Below are 18,733 nucleotides of genomic sequence, written 5' to 3' on the forward strand. Positions count from 1 at the left end.
AAAGAAATACTGTTGCTATTTTTAAATACCCCGGGATATGTTATTACCATTTTGACGCCGGACCCTACTTCAGTGGACATTTTTTTCAACCCCACATTTTTGCTGTAAGCCTATCAAGAAAAAGCAAAGCTTAAGTTTTGTATCGACAAGGTTTGTAATTGGTTGCCTGTTAAAACTACTGTTAATTACAGTACTTAAGTTTTATTTTTATAGCTATGGCAATCAGTTCTATTGGTTTTGATATGTTTTATATTCACAGAAGAAATTGCTGAAACTCAGTGAGAGATAACAAACGTTACAATTATTTTTCAACCTGCCTCTTTTAAACATCTGTTCCAGTTTACAGAGTTGGACTTACTGGGGCCGTTTCCACAAAATAGATGGAACATTGATCACAGTTAGGCATGAGCCATGAATGAGATGGAGCAAAGACGCATGGGCTTCATCTCCACGTCATGACGAATTGATGAACCATCAGCCTCTTGTGTGGAAGGCAATGGATGAACCTTTTACACTCAATGAATTGGACTGAAATGGTAGAATACCAGAAAACTCCTGGCTCAAAACTTAAGTGTCATAATTCAATGTAGGTTGGAGGGACGGGAGGGGGCGGAGCTGTCGGAGCATGGGAGGGGGGTGTAGTATGCAGATGCAAAGAAACAATATTTACATGCACACTTCTAAAGATGTTGTGGTAGGGAGAATATTCACCATATTTTGTACTGGCTTGTATTCACTTCTTACAGCTATAGCCTGGTAATGTGGCTTCCCTGTCAGCAGACTAATGGTATGCTGGTTGGCCCTCTGCCTTGGAAGAAAAGTGGAAGAGAGACTTGGCAAAAAGTGTCAAGGAGCAGCGAGGGGGGAGGAAAGGGACTGAGGGAGAGGGAGGAGGGTCAAAGCTATAGAGTCCAAATACTTTCAGATATACACAGAAAACGCTTCAAGAAGGTTTTTGAAATGCCTGTTGCTTTTGGATTGGACCACCTGACACAAGAGACCAATTGATAGATTTAAGACAAAGTCAACGGGCAAACACAGTGCACGGGAATAAGCACATCATGAGATCTGGCTTTCCAGTTGGAACGTATCACACTCAAAGGTCATTCATGCTTGAAAAGACAGATGGAACTTCTAATGATTTACCTGAAAAACTATCGTATTTAAAAACATTTCCCCATTCTTAAGAATTAAGATGCGGAAAACTTGCCTTCTTCTTTTGTGGTGGGTTGCTGGTGTGAGGAGGTGTGCCGCTATCCCCGTATTGAGGCTCACCATAGGGTGACATGGAGCCAGGGCCTACATCTCCCAGCATGCCTTGGCCACTTATGGAACTGTGGAAGGACTCTGCTGGGGAGAAGCCTCCTTCAGACTGGGAGAGGCGGCTGGCCGATGCCACGGGGTTACCCAGGTTTGCGTTGAGAGGTGAGCATGTGTATATGAGGTTGAACTCTGTCCTGAAGGCCTGCTCCCTGTCTGACAGAAGGTTTAGGGCGCTGGGCCCTACAGACGAGGGGCCCTGGGAGTCCTGGCCACCAGGGCCTCCAGACAGGGACAAGTCATCTGTCACAGCCACGGGACTCTCCAGACTAGAGGAAAGAGACAGCTCCGCAAACTGAGGACGAGTCACCTCAAAGTCTGTCAGAAGACATGGCTGGAGGAGAGAAAAGAACACAGAGAAGAAAACATTCATTAGACTCATTTGAAGGGCTGTGTATCAGTGCTGCACGATTTGAAGAAATTGTGCAATTGCGATCATAGTGGCCAATATTGCCATTTGTGATGCGGAAAAAAAGACATCTACGTCATCAGAAGCCCCATTAAGCCAAGACATTTTTAATAAATTGGTTGTTTTAACTAAAGTTTTAAACCACGACTGAGTTTTTTGACTGACAGAAATCTGCTCTGAGATCTTAATGAGTGCAACACGTCCATGGCCCAGTCTCCAGCAGAGAATTAAACAACATGACAAAACTAAGATAAAACGTAACGTTATCATAATTTTCACATGTTTATTAAAACTGTCTATGTGTATCTTTATTCCTGTCAGAAATGTTTGCTGAAGATTCCCAAAGCTTTATGGGAGATTTGTCATAGCCTTGGTTTGGAGAGGGGCTCTCTAACATCTCTGTTTGGACGGCCATTTAGCCCTTAGCCCTAACCCTCCATGCCAGAGGGAATGGACACACGCGCCAAACCTTGGGGTAGGGCTAAGTGGTTAATTTGGATTGGGTATTTGCATTAGCAATGAAGAGTTAACAGCAGAGAGATGGGAGCATACCTCAGGAGAGATGGACTCTGGCCGGTGAACAGGAGACGCTTCAGGGGATGATATGTTCTAGGGATAAATGGAAAGAAAAGTCCATAGTTTCAAACACACATATGAATCATATACAGTATTTGGATAATCTGCCTAGGCATATAAACAACTAATTAGGTGTGTTGGTATTAAAATGTAGCGGCTCCTGTCAAAGGTGTTCAATCTGAAAACAAATCTTATTTCTTTCTAATTAAGGAAGCACCAAAAAGGTTAATTTTGGATCCAAACAGTAGTTTATGGTGCTGGGTTTGGTGGCCTTACCTCAAACTGCAGTGGTGTGTTGCAGCGACTGGCGGGCAGTGAGGGCATGGGTGAGTATGCCAGGCCGTTGGGCAGCAGGGTGTGGAGCAGAGGGTGGAGGGAATCCTCTGGGAGGGGAGGGCTGATGGGGGACAGCGGCCGCAGCACGTGGTCCGAGGAGGCCACGGTCGTCTCTGGCAGGAACTTGGAGCGGCGCTTCTTAAACGGTGCGTTGACATCTGGGATTTTAAAACAAAGTGAGTTGGGAAACAATAGATAGAGATAACAGTTCTTGTGTCGGTTCTATGCGTTTCTATAACTTGAACAGTAAAATATGAAATACTTTAAACTGGACTGTAATGCATCCTTCATCTAGTTGTACTGTACAAATACCACCCAGTTGCTTAGTTCATTTTCCCCCTAGCTTTGATGATTGATTAAAATGCAGCAGTACATGAGGGATTGGGATGTACGTACCAGTAGACAGGGGGTTGGGCGTGGATCTGCTACTGGTGCTCTGCTGTGACGAGGTGGACTCTGTGCCGTCCTCCACACTGGCTGAACAGCTCTCGTCCTCCAGCTGCTTTAGCCATCTCTGCAGACACACAACAGTAAGGTCAGTTTCAAAAAAACAAAAAGGGGAAAGTGAAACTAAAAACTTAGACTCCACAAGCTTACTTAGAATTTAATATGAGAACAATCTACATTAACTTAACCCAAAACTTTAAAAGCCTTGAACTTGATCTATTATTTTTTTAACATTTGATTGATAGAATTTCACTTTTTATTCAAGGGGCGATTGTATTCACCTTTGTGCCTTTGTCAAACTAAAATTGAAGGCACAATGACTGAAAAAAAAACTGATTTAAAGACTTCAATAAGGTATTGAAGTTGGATATAAAACTTTACTCTTGATTCCTATTTGAAGACATTCTAATGTTTCAGCTTTTGATGGATTGTTTAATGAGAAGCAGACAGGGCTTGTTACAGCAATAGCATTCAATGTCTATAATGTTATATAAAACAAGATAAAGGCCGTTTAACACTGCCGCACGGCAACTCACCACCTCCAGTCATTTCAATAAGGAAGGGCGGCAGAGGGGAAGCAGTTTGGACCGCGGCGGTACAACCTAGAAGCAGTTGCTGCGCATGTGAATGCGCACAGATTTTGCCCTGAAGTTCTGGCTTAAGCCAATAAAATTGATTCTCCGAGGTGGTTATCGCACAGCAGTGTGAAAAGCATTTACTCCTTTATTTGTCCCGCAATGGGTGCATTTCCAGCATTACAGCAGCAAAGGGGATAGTGTAAACAAACCATACTTTATATATTAATAACTCAATCTGTGTAGAATAGCTGTCTGCATCTCTCACCTTCTTGAAGCAGCCATAAGTGCCATCCATCTGGAGTGGGCGTGGCCGGTGTCTCTCTGGGTTGAACGGGGAGCCGAAGCGGACGTAGTGCCTGGGCGCGGTGCAGATGAGTGAGGAGTGGGCCAGGCCTGGCAGCATGTTGAGGGTGGTGGCCAGCACCGTAAGGTCAGTGGTGATCCGAAGAGGCCGCTCTACAGGCAGCTCCTGGTGGACCTTCTCCCCTCCAGGGACCTTGTCATTCAGCCATTCTGTCACTAGATACTGAGAGGATATAAAAACATTCATCATTAACTCTGCATTTACATGGGAAATACTAAATAATAAATGTGATCAGAAAAGTCTCAAAATCCTACAAATATTGTTTACAAAGTCTAATGTCCTCTAACCTTCTTAGTCTTGGGATAGCGTAAATTGCCTCTATTGATGCAGTTGAGACCCTGGACATCTCCATCTAGGAGATGACCTCCCAGACCGCTCTCTCCGTGTTCAGACCCATAGGGGCCCTGAGAGCCCTCTTCCTCCAGAGCTGAGCCCTGATCAGCTGAGGACAGTGTTGCTGCCATGGCAGCTGCTGCAGCAGCAGCAGCAGCAGCTGCCTGCTGGGCCAGGGCCTGGCGCTGCCTGCGGGCGCGCTGAGACGAGCTGGAGCGGTAGCGAGAGATTCGACTCTTGGGCCGAGGCTTGGTCGGTCGGGAAGGTTTAGGAGGAGCCACTGGGGCAGGCAGGGTGGGGGATGAGCTTTTCTCTTCAATAGATGGCACATCCTGGAGGAGAAGGGATGCAATAAATACAATAGATTGAAAATAAATAATATACATTTATGTACACATATACACAATGGAGTATCAGGGCCACTTTGAGGAAAACTAAATGAATAAAATTAGGCGAATTAAGTCATTATTTTAACGAGAATAAAGTCAGAATTTTACAAGATTAAAACCGTAATATAAGGATAATATAGTTATTTTACGAGAAAATTAAGTTAAAGAAAAAAACAACTGATTTCTCTGACTGACCATGACATAGGTGGTGCGTCGTGTGCTGATCCCCACTCCAGTGTTGGGTGTGGGGGTGTTCCCTGTGGGGATTCCTGCCCCCTCCTCAGCTTCCACACCCTCCTCTTTAGACTCACTTCCTCCCGTTCTACTCTGCCTCCTCTCCACACTGTTACATGTCTACATTATGAGACACAAGAAGAGGTCCACACAAGCATTGTCACAAAAATACTTATTAATAAGTGATGTGTTGCTGGAATTGGAATCCATCATCACGCACACAGAACAAACATATGTCAAATGTCTTACTCTTTTACTGGAGATGGCGAGCCCATTTTCATCCACCTCTCCTTCCTCCCCCTCTTCCAGCTTCACCTCATCCAGCAGTCTTTCCTATTGGCACAGACAGGCAACATATTGAGAAAATGTTTTATCCAGCTCAATGTGTTAACAATGTTTGGCTGACAAGGAACTTTTAAAAATGTTGTTCAAGTTAGATCTAATCTAATGCTATCATTTTGTTTCACCTTAGTGTTAACTGGATTTATTTAGGAATAAGATAATAATAATATTAAGTCTATTTTGTTTCAAGGGCAAACTTCACAAAGTGCTACACAGCGAAATGCGAGAAACATATATAAAAGAAGAGAGCAGCAGACATGCAAAGAAATCATCTAGAAATACTTAATCTCACACACACACATACACACACCTCTGGGTCACTGGTCCCATGCAGTTCTTTGGCATCCTGGTGCTGGTCCAGGATCTGATTACTGTCCCCGCTCTCCAGTTCTCTCCTGCGGGCTTTCCTCCTGCGGGTCTCGGCCCCCACCAGAGGGGAGGGTGGAGGCAGGCAGGGGGCGCTGGGTAAGCTTTCCCTGGGGCTCAGGTTGTGCTTCTGCACAGGGCAGTTCACGTTACCCTTATGGCAGGCACAGTCCACTTTGTAATTACTGTGGGTTTGATATGAGAAGATCATACCGGAGAACATGGCAGACATTATGGAGCAGCTATCACACCTAAAACATATTCAGATCTACCATATTCTTTCTAGACACACACTGAACTCTGAGCACTCCAACTTGATGTGAAGGTTATATAGATGTTTGGATTTGAACTTTTTAAATCGATAAAAACTTGTGGAAAGAAACATAGATATGGGTTGAAGAGCAGTACTGACCAGCTATTGAACTCGTAGTCAAATCCAATGGTGACCTCAGCGTCCTTTGTGATTTGACTGACGGCGTAGATACACAGATGGATCATGCCTTCAGCAATCATGTGTCGGACCTGGGGATAGGGAACGCATGCATGAGTGAGATATAAAAAGAAAGCAAGCCAACAAAACTCAAAGGCACACAGAGAGGAATAAGAAGTGGTAAGCATTAAGAGCTTGGTGGCTGACCTCAGCATTGGGTGTGCAGGACCTCCGGATGAAGCGGGCATCATTTCCCAAGGTCCTTGCATCAACACACATCTCCACCTCATTAAACTTGGTGTAGAACAGCACAAACGGATAGGGTCTGGAAAAAAATACAATGACAATATTAGCAAAAGCAGTACACAAGTGATACAACTTGGGACAAAATAATGTAACATGTTAGTGCCAGTGTTTTTGGAGTCCAGATGAGTATCGAAAACAGCTCTTCCTAGGACTTGTAGAGCCTCTGTGTATTTAATGTATTTGCATTGTGTATGTAGTGTTGTTTTTGACTTGACGTCATTGTCAATGAGGGTCATCCCTCAATGACCCTCATCCCTCTCGAAGATAAATAAAAGTTAATGAATGGAAGGAGACATACTAAACGTGCAAAGCAGTACGTTGGCCTGAGCACATAGTGCATTTGTCCAGTAACCCAAATACCATGAGCTCTTACTTTTTGAAAAAGATGCCATTGGCTTCAAACTGTTGTTTGAGCATGACCTTCCCCCGATATTCAATGATGAGTGTGTCTGGCTCCAGGTTCTTGGCTGCTCGCAGGATCTTCCTATGTTTCTGGACCCGCGTCACCCGCCCCAACTGGAGCTATAATTAGAACATCACAAATGATTTATTTGAGAATGCAGCAAAATATTTAACATCTTTACATATATAATACTTTGTTGATTGATGTTTGATTGAAGTTTCATTGTGAAGCACTTTAAAGGTCGCCCTTTGTGTACAAAATGTGCTGTACAATTAAGGTGGCCTTGCCTTGCACATGTATGCATTGTGTCATATAAGTTGAATCAATGTATTGGTTGATCCTATAAGTGGAGGAGCAGTGTGCCTGACCTGCATCTGTGAGCCCAGCACTGTGTTGTTACAGGCCAGCTCGGTGCGGTTGATGGTGTCCATGGTGTCCACTGAGGCGTGGATATGTGTGCTGGAGGGAGAGCTGCTGGAACCACTGTCTGCTGTGGAGCCGGTGGCCGTACGGTGGAGCTTCAGCAGAGTCTGGACGTCAGCACTGTACTGGTTGACCAGAGCCTCCTCATACTGGTCGGTCCACTGGCGGATCTTGCTCTCCCAACCCTCCGCTGTGTTCTCATCCAACACACTGGACTCTGTGGTCGAGTTCTACAGAGGGAAAGATGGAGCAAAAATGTTCTGAAAAAGACAAGAGGCTCTAGCACTGAGGAAAGCAGAACATAACATCAAGTGTTACCTTCATCCTCATGGACTTCCTAGAACCCTCTCTAAAAGCCTTAAAGAAGGAGAAAATAAAGCCGTATCAATACCTGAACATGTCAAGCAACTATTATTCTACAATTTAAAAAAAATTAAATAATCCTAATGTGTATTTTCAATGTGGCAAGCATGAAACACATTATAATAACAGCTCCATATTGGCCATTAATATTACCATGTATCAATTTCTTCAATCTGACATTGATCTATTGCTAGATTCAAACCTAGTCCTAACATCTTAATGGAAAGGGTATAAATATATACCTTGACTTTCTTGCCCTTCGGCGTTCCGCGGGCCTTCTCTGTGCTCTTCTTCCTCTTCTTGGATTTGCTCCTCTTGACCCGGTTGACTGTGAGTTTGATGCTGGTGGGCGTATGCTGGGTGGCAGTGTAGGAGACGGTGGCGGGCGACACCTCTTCATCCCCACTCTCAGTGGCACTGCTCTCTCCAGCTACAAAACAAATCAAAACCAGCAGATATTAATTCATATTGCATATATAAAATACTTGTATAGGAAAATGGATTTACCAAAACAGACAATGTACCTGAGACATTTTCTGTTTTTCTGTGTTGGCCTTCTGCTCCTTTCCTCCTGTCGAGTCCCCTGCAAGAAGAAATTAAAGAAACACATCAGCACATGATGTGAAATAGGCCATGATTGATTCAAATGCAAAACAATGTCAAATTATATGAATATTCCACTTTGGGACATTTTGACCGATGACAGTTTGAGTAAGTAAGTTTTAAAGTGGGGGACACACGACCAAAACTGATTACCGATAGTGCTGTATGTAATCAAAGTGAGGTTGTTGCATGTCTGACCTGCAGTTGTCACATTTGATGAGCAGGTTGTCAGTGGTCAGGCTGCAGTGACACCAGCCAGGCACAGCCCCCTCCTCTGAAGAGGAGCTGTCGCTGTCTGCAGAGTTGTCCTCAGTAGTTTGGTGGTAGCGGGAGCCGTTGAGGTCCATGCGGGGGATGATGGTTTGGGAGAGCGGGGAGGCAGGTGGGGTAGGGGGAGGGGGCGCGCCATAGTTGTGATCCTGACAACACACAACGGAAGACTGTTGCATCTTCAAACAAGGGGTGTTCAGGCAAAAAAGGGAAAACGGAAAATGGAGACGAATGAAAATGAGGGCAAACAAAACAGGCATGTGAAACAGTGCAGCTGTTAATAACGAAAGTAGTTTTGTGGTTACAGATGACTCATAGTAAGGATAGACATTCATGTATTTAACCAAATCAGAGGTACCAGCAATCTTACGTTTTACACCTACTGTTCCCATTTAAAAAACAAGAAACTTGAAAAGATTAGAATGCAAGAAAAGACTGGCTAGATTAAACGGTTGAATGTTTAATTTTAGCAAAATTATCTTTGATTAATAGAGAGTAATATTCATTTCATATAATAAGACATGCTATGACTAGAAGTGATGGGTAGAATGGAGCTGTATGAACTCACAGCATATGATAGTCCCCGATACCCATGACTCTGTGCGCTCCCACAGCTGTGGTTGTTGAAGTTTTTTTCATTCACAGCAGGGCTTGCTTCAACTGACTCAGGGCTGCAAAATGACATCAAGAATCGGTTAGAAAAGCAATCAAATTTCACATGAATATGCATAAAAACAGCAGATATCTTCCACTATGCTGTTAGGAATGCTTTAATAGAAGACTTCAGTCACTAGATGGCACCAACACACAAGAAGTTGCTCTCCAGCGTGGGAGAACAGCAATTTAGGAAATGGAATGTGGGCCGCCATTATGTCATGCAACTCCCTTTGCCCTTTAGCTGAGGTCTGGCCAGATAGCAAAAACCTTGGACCGTGTATTATTTCATGTGTTAGGATCAATCAGGCGCAGGTTTGGACACAACTAAAAAAGGGGCCATGAAGGGGTGGGAGAGAGATGCATTCCACATAACCTCAGTCACATAAGCAGGATGAAATACACTGAAGTTGCACCATCCTTTATTAGGCTGTTCTATGTACCTTTCCTAAGAAACAAGTCTACACAGCTAGGGCCAGCAAGGAGAGATTACCTCACTCACACAGAGGGAGCAGTATGACACTACTAGGGATGTCCATGGTTAACTGGTTAACCATTAAGAAGAACTTTAACCGGTTAATACTAAAGGTTAAAAAAAATTAAATCATCTTAATTTCTCTGAAATCCGGACTCTTATTTTGATATCGCTAAACCGGATGTAAGAATGCCAACTGTCGGTAAAGAATGAAAAGATTTGTGTAGGCTACTCTCAACTTTATAATAGGTCCATGGTACGCTCCCAGAAAGATAGCCTGTCACAACTTATGGTCACAACACTCCCCTGCCATGTGTTTATATGATTTAATTAACAGCGTGGGCTCCCACTAGCTTAACATAGCGCTAGCATTAGCCTTCTTGAGGTGGATGCTGTCCTGCATCTATCACCGTCTCAGTCAGTGTGAGAGAGTGACAGACAGGCAGTGAGTGCCCACCCCCTGCACAGACACAGCGCATGCTTGTGTGCCAGGATCAATAGCGAAAATCCATCATAAACAAAAGCGTTAAGTATCGTTATGCAGTACTGATAACATCGGAGCTTATCAATACTACGTCTTTCAAAATGTTGCCCCGTGCTCAGCACTACTTAGCACCGGGTTTCGGTAGGCTATACCCATCCCTAAGCCTGTGTGTGTGTTTGTAAATGTCCCTTTTCAGTCACTTATTGCACTTTCTGCTCCTACATTCGCATACTAGACCTCTTCTCACAACAGACAAGGTACCGTGTGAATGTCAAAATCTAGGCTTTTAAATTGGCTACTGGTCCCTGAATAGTTTTTAAATTAATATGCAGGTCCTTGGAACAAAGAAAGGTCTGGAGCCCTGCTATAATGTTTCATGTATTTCACTATAAATAGGCTACATTAAATCTTAACGGTTAACCGGTTAATAACCGTTAATTCTTGTGGTTAACCGGTTAAAGAAACCATTCTAAATGGCCATCCCTAGACACTACTACACAGTAAAAAGTGCTCACAATAAGAGATTTTATCTTTACAGATTTGAGGCAAAAGAAATCAGTAAATTATTACTATAACTGAATCCTTTATTAGCAATATAACACCAATTTGCGGTTTCATTCACTATGGCATATAGTTGTGCATTCCAATTACACACAGCCCCCAGAGTGACAAAACACATAGCTATAGTTTTAATTATTCAATTAACTCACAGCCTTGCAAATTCTATTCTAGAGAGGATGTGGAATTTTGTAAAAGAGTGAATTAACTGCTATCAATGTGTACATTGGAAGTGTCCTTGATGGGGACAAACTGCTGGTAGCAGTATTTTCTTATGGACCTGTCCTTACAGGAGTCAGTGTTAAACAGCTTGAAGATGGTTTCTGAGTTCATGTGCACCAGCCAAAACCGAAGCTTCACATAAGTGTAAAGTTTAGTCTTTGGTGGACTACTCTTCCCATCTCTTCAGGAGTCTCCAGCAGACTTTGTGGAGAAGACAGAAAACTGCTGACAGGATATTACAACGGAACATATTTATCACAACCCCAGCTGTTGTAGACTGAGAAATGTGAACAAAGTGAATTTTGGTGAAAATGTCAGCACGCAGCTCTTTGTTTATTGTGTGGCGTTCTTCCTCTCCATTGAATTTATCAGCAGGCTCGACTAGTGTCCCGCTGCTATGATTTCATGAAGCTGCAGAGGTGATTTGGCATATGCCCCCACCTATCAAGTAAGGGTACCGTCCGGCAGTGGAAAAGCAAGCCAGATCTAGGGTTACCGTTCCGTACCAAACCATTCCATTCCATACTAAACCAAACTCAGTGAAAAAACGTGGCACAAGATGAAGGCACAACCATGGGAGTCCCTGTCTGTCAGCTGTTAGGGAGTACTTACTCTGATCCAGCAGCCATATCTGAGTAAGACGTTTCAGGTGTGGTGACTCCCAGTGCGATTACTATGCTCATGACGTCCAGCACAGCGCCGCGAGGAAGGGGGGGGAAGAGGGGGGAGGGAGGGGAAGGGAGGGGGAGGGAGGGGGAGGGGAGATGAGAGCACAGGAATCACACGGTCCCCACTACAACAACAGAGCACTCCAGAGGGGGGGCGCCGCCGAGCCGTAGCCCCCGGCTGCCGCTCATGGGGGGACCTGAGGAGAGACCAGCACAGCGACCATCAGATAGTGTGGACAAACAGCCTGCCTAATGATGACTGGACAGTAGACACAGCCTGGCATACAATATGATGCAAAACACCTGCACTTCATTGGAGGGATAGTGTGTCTTTCATGCCTTTCACAGCTTATATGAGCTGTTTTGAATGGGCTAGGAGAGCTTTTAAAAGGAAAAGTATTTTTTAATTTTTTAGATTGTCCCGATGACCATTCATTTAAATCTGACTGGTTTTGATGAACATTCTGAGTGTAACATTTGATTTGTCATAATCTGTATTATAAATAAGCTTGACACCATACAAATGCCATTTGTCTACATTTTGTGGCATAGTCCAGTGGCTAAGTCGTTTGCCTCTCAATTTGGAGACAATGATTCAATTCTAGCCAGCAGTTTAGAGTCAGAAGGTTTCTTAACTTTAATAGTGGGATGATTGTAGCTGAAAATCACCATATTTTTCAACTTATATTGGTTTATAATAGTATCCTAGTTTTGAAACTTAGATTCAGTACACTTTAATTAGTTTTTATTGTATAATTACATGATACATATGATACATTTTTAATGCAATTGTAAGGGGGTGGGGAAGGCAGAACTGCCTCTTGCTTCTAAATTATGGAGAAATAAGGATGGTGCTGAATATTATAAAATATTACATTGGCAACCCAGTCAAATCCTTTTCTGACATTTACTTTGTTGGTACAATTTGTTAAACTTTGCAAATGTATGGGGAACATGAATTAAAAGTGACCTATTAGAAAGTCATTAGCCAAACACAACGCAGAGACTATTCAATTGATCAAAATAGAAGCACTGTCCTCTACTAAAGGTCCCAACAGTTGTCTCAGTGTTAAACTGACTGATGCTCAGGTTCACCTAACCAACAATACAGAGAAACCATCTTAATCAAGAACCAAACGTGATGACTCATGTTGACAAAAGGAGGCTTTCACGTGAGCAGCAGTGGAGTGCTTCCATCTGCTTGAGTGTAAAATGATAACAGGATATGGACATGATGTGATAGATAGGCCTGTGTCTCATCCATTCAGAGGCATGGAGGTATGGCTATTCACAGAGCACAACAACAAGCAGGGCCTTTTGCACTGCTCTGCACTGACGAAGGGAACCAGCAGGGGGCAACCTCTTCCCAAAAACCTAGAGGGGTGAGTCATCCAACACTTGCATCATGTGACCAAACCCTGCTCAAACACTGACCCACACTGCCTGCCTTCTCTCTCTCCAGCTCAGTCACACAGTCAGATGCACAACCAGAGACATAATTCAGTGGTGCACACAGAGAGGAAGCATTCACACGCTCAGGAGAGGATTTAGCCGAGAACAAGGCAAGGACATTACCTCATAAACACCACACTGATCTAGTTCACCACAGTTGCTGTAAAAACAAAAAAGCTAAGCCTTTCCTCTTCTACGACAAATAAAGCTAACATTTTAAACCTGGGCTGGTTTACTAGTAGAGAGCCACATGCCTGACATTTGTGTAGCGGGCCCATGGCTACAGTGACTGCTGCCCTCACACTCCAGCACCAAGGCAACCACAGCAAGGCTGGGGACTTCCAATAATGTCAAGGTCAGTTAAACTGTGCTCACTGTCAAATAGAGAATGTCAGTCCCCCTCAACCCCTCCCTATCCAGCTGGATACACACACTGCTGGGTAGCTACAAGAAATGTCAGCTAGCCTTTGGTTACACAAGCAGCAAACATTAAGCTGAAACTCAATAGAGACATATGTAAGGATAAACAGAGACAGATTTTGATAATTCAAGAAATGTTCCTCTTTAAGCATGACTAAATACAAAGAGAAAACAGAATGAAAGCAAAGGGCATGAAGGTTTAGACACATTTTTAACATACTTAGAAATGATGGCATGGAGTGAATTCCACTGTGCCCTATCCAGAGCCTTTTGAAAAAGCAGTTTGCCGTTTATTATCCCTGTGGATCAGCACTGCCTCACAGAAATAGCCAGCCTGCTCCTACCTAGCTCACACACACAGTGACTCACTCTTTGGGACTTTTCCAAAAGAAGCAGACGGTGGACTAGGGAGGTAAATACCACACCAAGAAGGAAAGCCTTTCTTTATCTCCCTCCCTTCCTTCCTTGTTCGTTCCTCTGGCCATGAATACCAGGCTCAAATTACCAGCAGGCTTAACAAAGTCTTTTCACTTCCACTGGAACAGAAGCCATTTTGGAGTAGTCCAAGGGGTGGGACATGAAAACAAAATGAACAGCAAACCGAGACCCTTTCTTTCTCCCTCTTGTCATCTCTCACATCACTGTCTCATCTTTTGTTTGATTTTAAACACAACTCTTACGACATTATAAAGCACTGGCAGATGCTCATTATAGTTTCACACATAGCCAATGTATTATCCTATAGGATAATACATTGGCTATAGTATATATACTATCTGTCTGTGGGGTATTCAGTAGAGCAAATGCACAGAAGTTCACAGGTATGAAACAAAATGTTCTGAACAGAGCTGAGCCCAGCCCAGCAAGTTATGTGAACATAATGATGGAACACGTCATGCACATACACAGGGACTATAGAAAGTATTATCCCATGATATAATATGACCATAAAAAGATGGTAGAGGAAAGAGGCGGACCAGTAAACATGAGGTCGCTTTTCTTACACCATGAGGTAGCTCTACTAATACTCTTCGGCCCCATTGTTAGTAAACTAGTGGTGGCTGGTGTTACATGTACAGTGCCCACCATCTATTCTCTACCATTGTGTCCTTGCACTAGGAGCTTAACCCCAAACTGCTCCTGTGGCACTGTACTATGGCTGACCTGTGCAAGGAGTCGGACCCCTTCTGGACTAACTTAACTTTCATTTTCAACATTGAATCATAGTGGATATAACTAGGTCAACATAGAAACTAGGAATGCCCATAGCGACTAATTTCCCCAAACGTATAAACAGAATTTTTAATTTAGACTAGTCTATTTAAAAAAAAAGAGAAAACCAAGCACAATGTAAACGCTTTAGGAGCCCTTCAGCCTTAACATTCTTCTAGACAATTTGAAAGCCGTTAATTTAAATGCTGTTGTAATGTGCGGCGTGCTGTTTATTATTAATATAACGGCCTGTCATCAGAAACACGTACCAGATGGATTTACACACATCGATCAACCTTCAAGTATCCAAGTCAGAGCTTTTTGTATGGGCAGAGATCGTTATTTGAAGCGTGTCTTTATAAAGTTTCTTGTTAAACATTAGTGTAGTCTACTGTTTGCTTTTAGATGAAATTTCATTATTTATGTTAAAGAAAACATTTATTAGTCATTGTGAGTGCTATCGTGCTGTGGTGTTTTTGTTATTAGTTGGCATTAAGGTGCCTCATGCACCCAGTTTAAGTGTAGAGCCGGATCAAAAAGTCGTTCAGCCATTTACACCAGAACAGATTCCTCTGCAAAGTTGATCTGGCAGCTAAAGCTAGTTAGCCTAGCTGTGCCAAAACACACTTGCGTAGAGGGACTATAGACTACAAAAAATAAAAAATACACCATGCTCCCAACTACAGTTTGAGCCAAGAAGCTGACGCACATTCAAAACTCATGTGAGTTATGTACCCTTAATTTGTCAATATAAAGAACCTGTCAAAATAGGGCAGTCACTGACAGCCTCTGGGATAAACAGAAGAGGAAAAAAACAGCACTTTACATGATGATGTGTTCAAGTGCAGTTGGTAAAAAAAATAGATTTGGACGCAGATAGCTCATCGTGATTAGTTCAATGTGCTATCGTTAAATGTATAGCGTTAGACGAGAAACTCAAACAAAAAAGGCTACAGCTGCTGCTGAAGAAAATAAATAATAAAACAGCCAAGGCAATTATGGCGTTTTTTCTCCACAAAATGTAGCTCTACTCGACTAAACTTGACTCAGCTCAACTCAGTTTTGGTAGCAGCACGGGTCGTTTTCCAGTGCAAATAGTACCTCATGAACGTGGGCGGGGTCGTCATACAAAGGGGGGGCATAAAGCCGACTCCGGAGCCAAGTAGCAAAGCAGAAATTACGAGCAGTTGTTGGACTATTAACTGAACCAACCGCCAAAAATACGGATGGAAAATGTTTAAGAAATACCCCTCTTGTATCTGTTTGCTAATACAGGTGAAACTCAAGTCAGCTGTAGGGATGTGTCACGTACATCCCTATGCACATAAACACGGGCATCATAAAGTTGACCGTTTTGTGCTTGGTTCAGGATACGTGTTCTCAAATGCAAGCCGTGTCTCAGCTAGGGATGTAACAATATACCGCAAAACGGTCGTTCGCGATATGAAAAGGCCACGAATGTCAACCGTACGTTTTTTCTTGTTATACCGTGTCACGGTATTGAGGCGAGCGTGCATGGTAAATGCGCTCCGTCATTGTGGAGAGTCTGGTAAGCAACGTTGTCATAAACGTAGCACTCAATCTAACACTGTATGGGTCACACCAACATTGGAAACCAAACAATAACACATTGACACAGCATCTTATCACTGAAACATGACTTCTAACTTTAAATTGAACAGTCACGTCTCACGTGGGCCGTTGTTTACACTACGCAGACCAGCACGTGCAGCTTCACAACATTGAGTCACGCAGCAGCAAAGAAGAAGAGAGAGAAAGAGAAAAGGGAGAGATAGATAAAAAGATCGGCATAGTAGCTTACCAGACTGAAGAGAAAGTTGCTCGCGGGTGAGTTATATCATTATGAATCCAGGTGAACGTGAGGAAATGAGATACAAAAAAATAAAAAATAAACATCCACCGCGACCGCGCTTTAAATCTCAGGTAAAGTCGGCAAACTTCGGTGAAAGGCAGATTAAGGAAATAAGTCCAAAGATCCTTTATATGTTCATCACAACTTCACGTGAACTAGCATAGGAACTAGGGCTGGGCGATTAATTGAATTTCGATTTCGGTTACAATTTTGGCTTCCCTCGATCATGAAAACAAGATAATCGTAATAAAACGGTTATTGTGCGGCACGCCGGGTCATGTGTAGTAAATGCAGCGCACCCTTCTGTCTACACCTGCGCTCGGCTCCGCCCCGCCCCCGCCCGAACACTGTCGCTTTCAGCGATTCCAGTGCAATTGTTTATTCAGCTTAAAGTTAAAACGCTCGTCCAAGATGTTACACCGAAACACAAAAGCCTTGCGCGATTGAAGCAGCGTTTCACTCGGTGAAACATGGTGTGAGTGAGACACTGTGATGGTGGTGGGTAACGGTGTCATTCACTGTGAGAACTTGCCGGTGTGAGCCACCATGCAGAAAAGCTCTGTGGCTTTAGGGGTAAAATGATAGTCGGGGATTCCTGCACGTTAACGTTGTTGAGGGGAAAGGCATCCGCTTTCTGATTGCATTTCTCGAGCCTGAATATATTGTGCCATGTAGGCAAACTATCTGCGCGACAAGAGCAAATATACAGTGAGACGCACCCCCTCCGTTAGTTTCAGTCTACAGACGAAAAGTTACAACCAGCACCTAAGCATGGACTTCGTTCAAATAAAGCGTCTAATTTTTATGATCAGCGCTCTGATGCAAATTCTGAAGTCTGAACATTACGGTGTCAGTTTTTTTTACAGCAACTCAACGTGCACTGCAAAAAAAAAAGAAGGCAATAAATCGATCTTTTTGTAGATTCATAGTGTAACCCTTATTTTTATGTGGTAGCGTCCTCCGGTCTCCTCGGAATGGTGGGAACACTCGGGTTACAAATAAACAACAGATACAATTGCTCTCGGCGTTGATTTCTTCTTTAATGATAGCCAAAACGGCAACACAATACTCTCGCATATGCTCGACCATCATAAACTGAATCCCACGCGTTAATGTGTCCCCCCCTAAACAATAGGTGGGTAGGAACTAAAGTTACCTGGATGCATAAATGAAATAATAATAAAATACTTATTAATTCGCAATGTAATTTAAATGAGAATTAAATAATGAATAACAATGTAAATTATATGATTACAATAGCCTACCTCCTCTTATAAGTCGAAGTACAAATCAATGAATGTTTCACAATCACATCCCTAGTAAAATATTAATTTTACTCTTAGATTCGAAGGTTTTACTGATTATTTATTTTGTGTGGCTTTTTAGTTGTAGGCTATGTTTGAGGAGCACAATTGGGAGTTTTGTTTATGTAATGTTGAAAGAATTGGCTGAATTTTCATTTCGGTGCATCCCTACAATGAATAATCGTCTTTAATAACCGTGATTACAATATCAATCAAAATAATCGTGATTATCATTTTTGCCATAATTGAGCAGCCCTAATAGGAACTCAGCTATACGAGCTATACCGGTGTTGCGCCGAAAGCTGTGACCTGCCAGAATATCACACATTCTGGCAGGTCACAGCTTTCGGCGTAACACCGGCATGTTGCGCAATACTATGGAATCCCTACTAGGTCAAACTTAGGTGACACTACTGTCAAGCATAGGTGACGTTATGAAAGTGTGAGGAAGGGAGGAGGGAGAGGAGTGCACTGCAAAAACATTGATTTTGAGACTGCAGTTTTAATTAATAACAAATAAAAATCATAATTTAATATTTTACTGAGTTCATTGTGCCTGTCATAATGTAGACCTATTAAGGTAAAAGCATGGCTTGCAAAAATAGTGTTGAATAAAATAGAGTTGATAAGCAAATAGACATGGGAAAATTATCACACTATTGTTAAATCATTTTATTTTATGCATACTTTTACAGTTACAGACAAGTGCCTAAAGTTTAGATTTAAAATTCCTATTTAATTTTAAAATTATAGGTGTAATGCTTCTTTAAAAAAATAGTAGAGAAGCAGTGTCTTTGTTTTGGTGATAAGTTGTTTAAATCTCTCAGAAATCTCTTCATAATAAGATATAAAAATTTGAATTATTCGTTTGTGTTTTATTTAAATCAGCGGTACAACATTTCATTTGAGGGGGTAGAAA

At 42.7% G+C, this 18,733-nt stretch overlaps 1 protein-coding gene across 2 annotated transcripts in view; it reads right to left on the bottom strand.

Annotated features, from left to right (window-relative positions):
- setd5 (SET domain containing 5) overlaps positions 1-18,733 on the bottom strand; it is a 49,013-nt gene that overhangs the window by 11,523 nt on the left and 18,757 nt on the right. The window contains exons 2-20 of one of the 2 annotated variants that reach the window (XM_080026031.1): positions 11,498-11,750; positions 9,061-9,163; positions 8,421-8,671; positions 8,144-8,202; positions 7,862-8,049; positions 7,575-7,613; positions 7,202-7,486; positions 6,804-6,952; positions 6,332-6,449; positions 6,107-6,216; positions 5,639-5,879; positions 5,236-5,319; positions 4,948-5,106; positions 4,318-4,695; positions 3,932-4,192; positions 3,038-3,155; positions 2,582-2,799; positions 2,282-2,338; positions 1,211-1,654 (exon numbers count right to left, since the gene is read on the bottom strand). In XM_080026031.1, coding sequence (XP_079882157.1) covers positions 1,211-1,654; positions 2,282-2,338; positions 2,582-2,799; positions 3,038-3,155; positions 3,932-4,192; positions 4,318-4,695; positions 4,948-5,106; positions 5,236-5,319; positions 5,639-5,879; positions 6,107-6,216; positions 6,332-6,449; positions 6,804-6,952; positions 7,202-7,486; positions 7,575-7,613; positions 7,862-8,049; positions 8,144-8,202; positions 8,421-8,671; positions 9,061-9,163; positions 11,498-11,568 — 3,333 coding nt within the window. In that variant the 5' untranslated portion in view covers positions 11,569-11,750. The remainder of the gene's footprint in view (positions 1-1,210; positions 1,655-2,281; positions 2,339-2,581; positions 2,800-3,037; positions 3,156-3,931; positions 4,193-4,317; positions 4,696-4,947; positions 5,107-5,235; positions 5,320-5,638; positions 5,880-6,106; positions 6,217-6,331; positions 6,450-6,803; positions 6,953-7,201; positions 7,487-7,574; positions 7,614-7,861; positions 8,050-8,143; positions 8,203-8,420; positions 8,672-9,060; positions 9,164-11,497; positions 11,751-18,733) is intronic. The other variant, XM_080026032.1, reaches the window with a different exon arrangement.

This window comes from Ammodytes marinus, assembly GCF_949987685.1.
Source record: "Ammodytes marinus genome assembly, chromosome: 4".
Taxonomy (NCBI): Eukaryota; Metazoa; Chordata; class Actinopteri; order Uranoscopiformes; family Ammodytidae; genus Ammodytes; species Ammodytes marinus.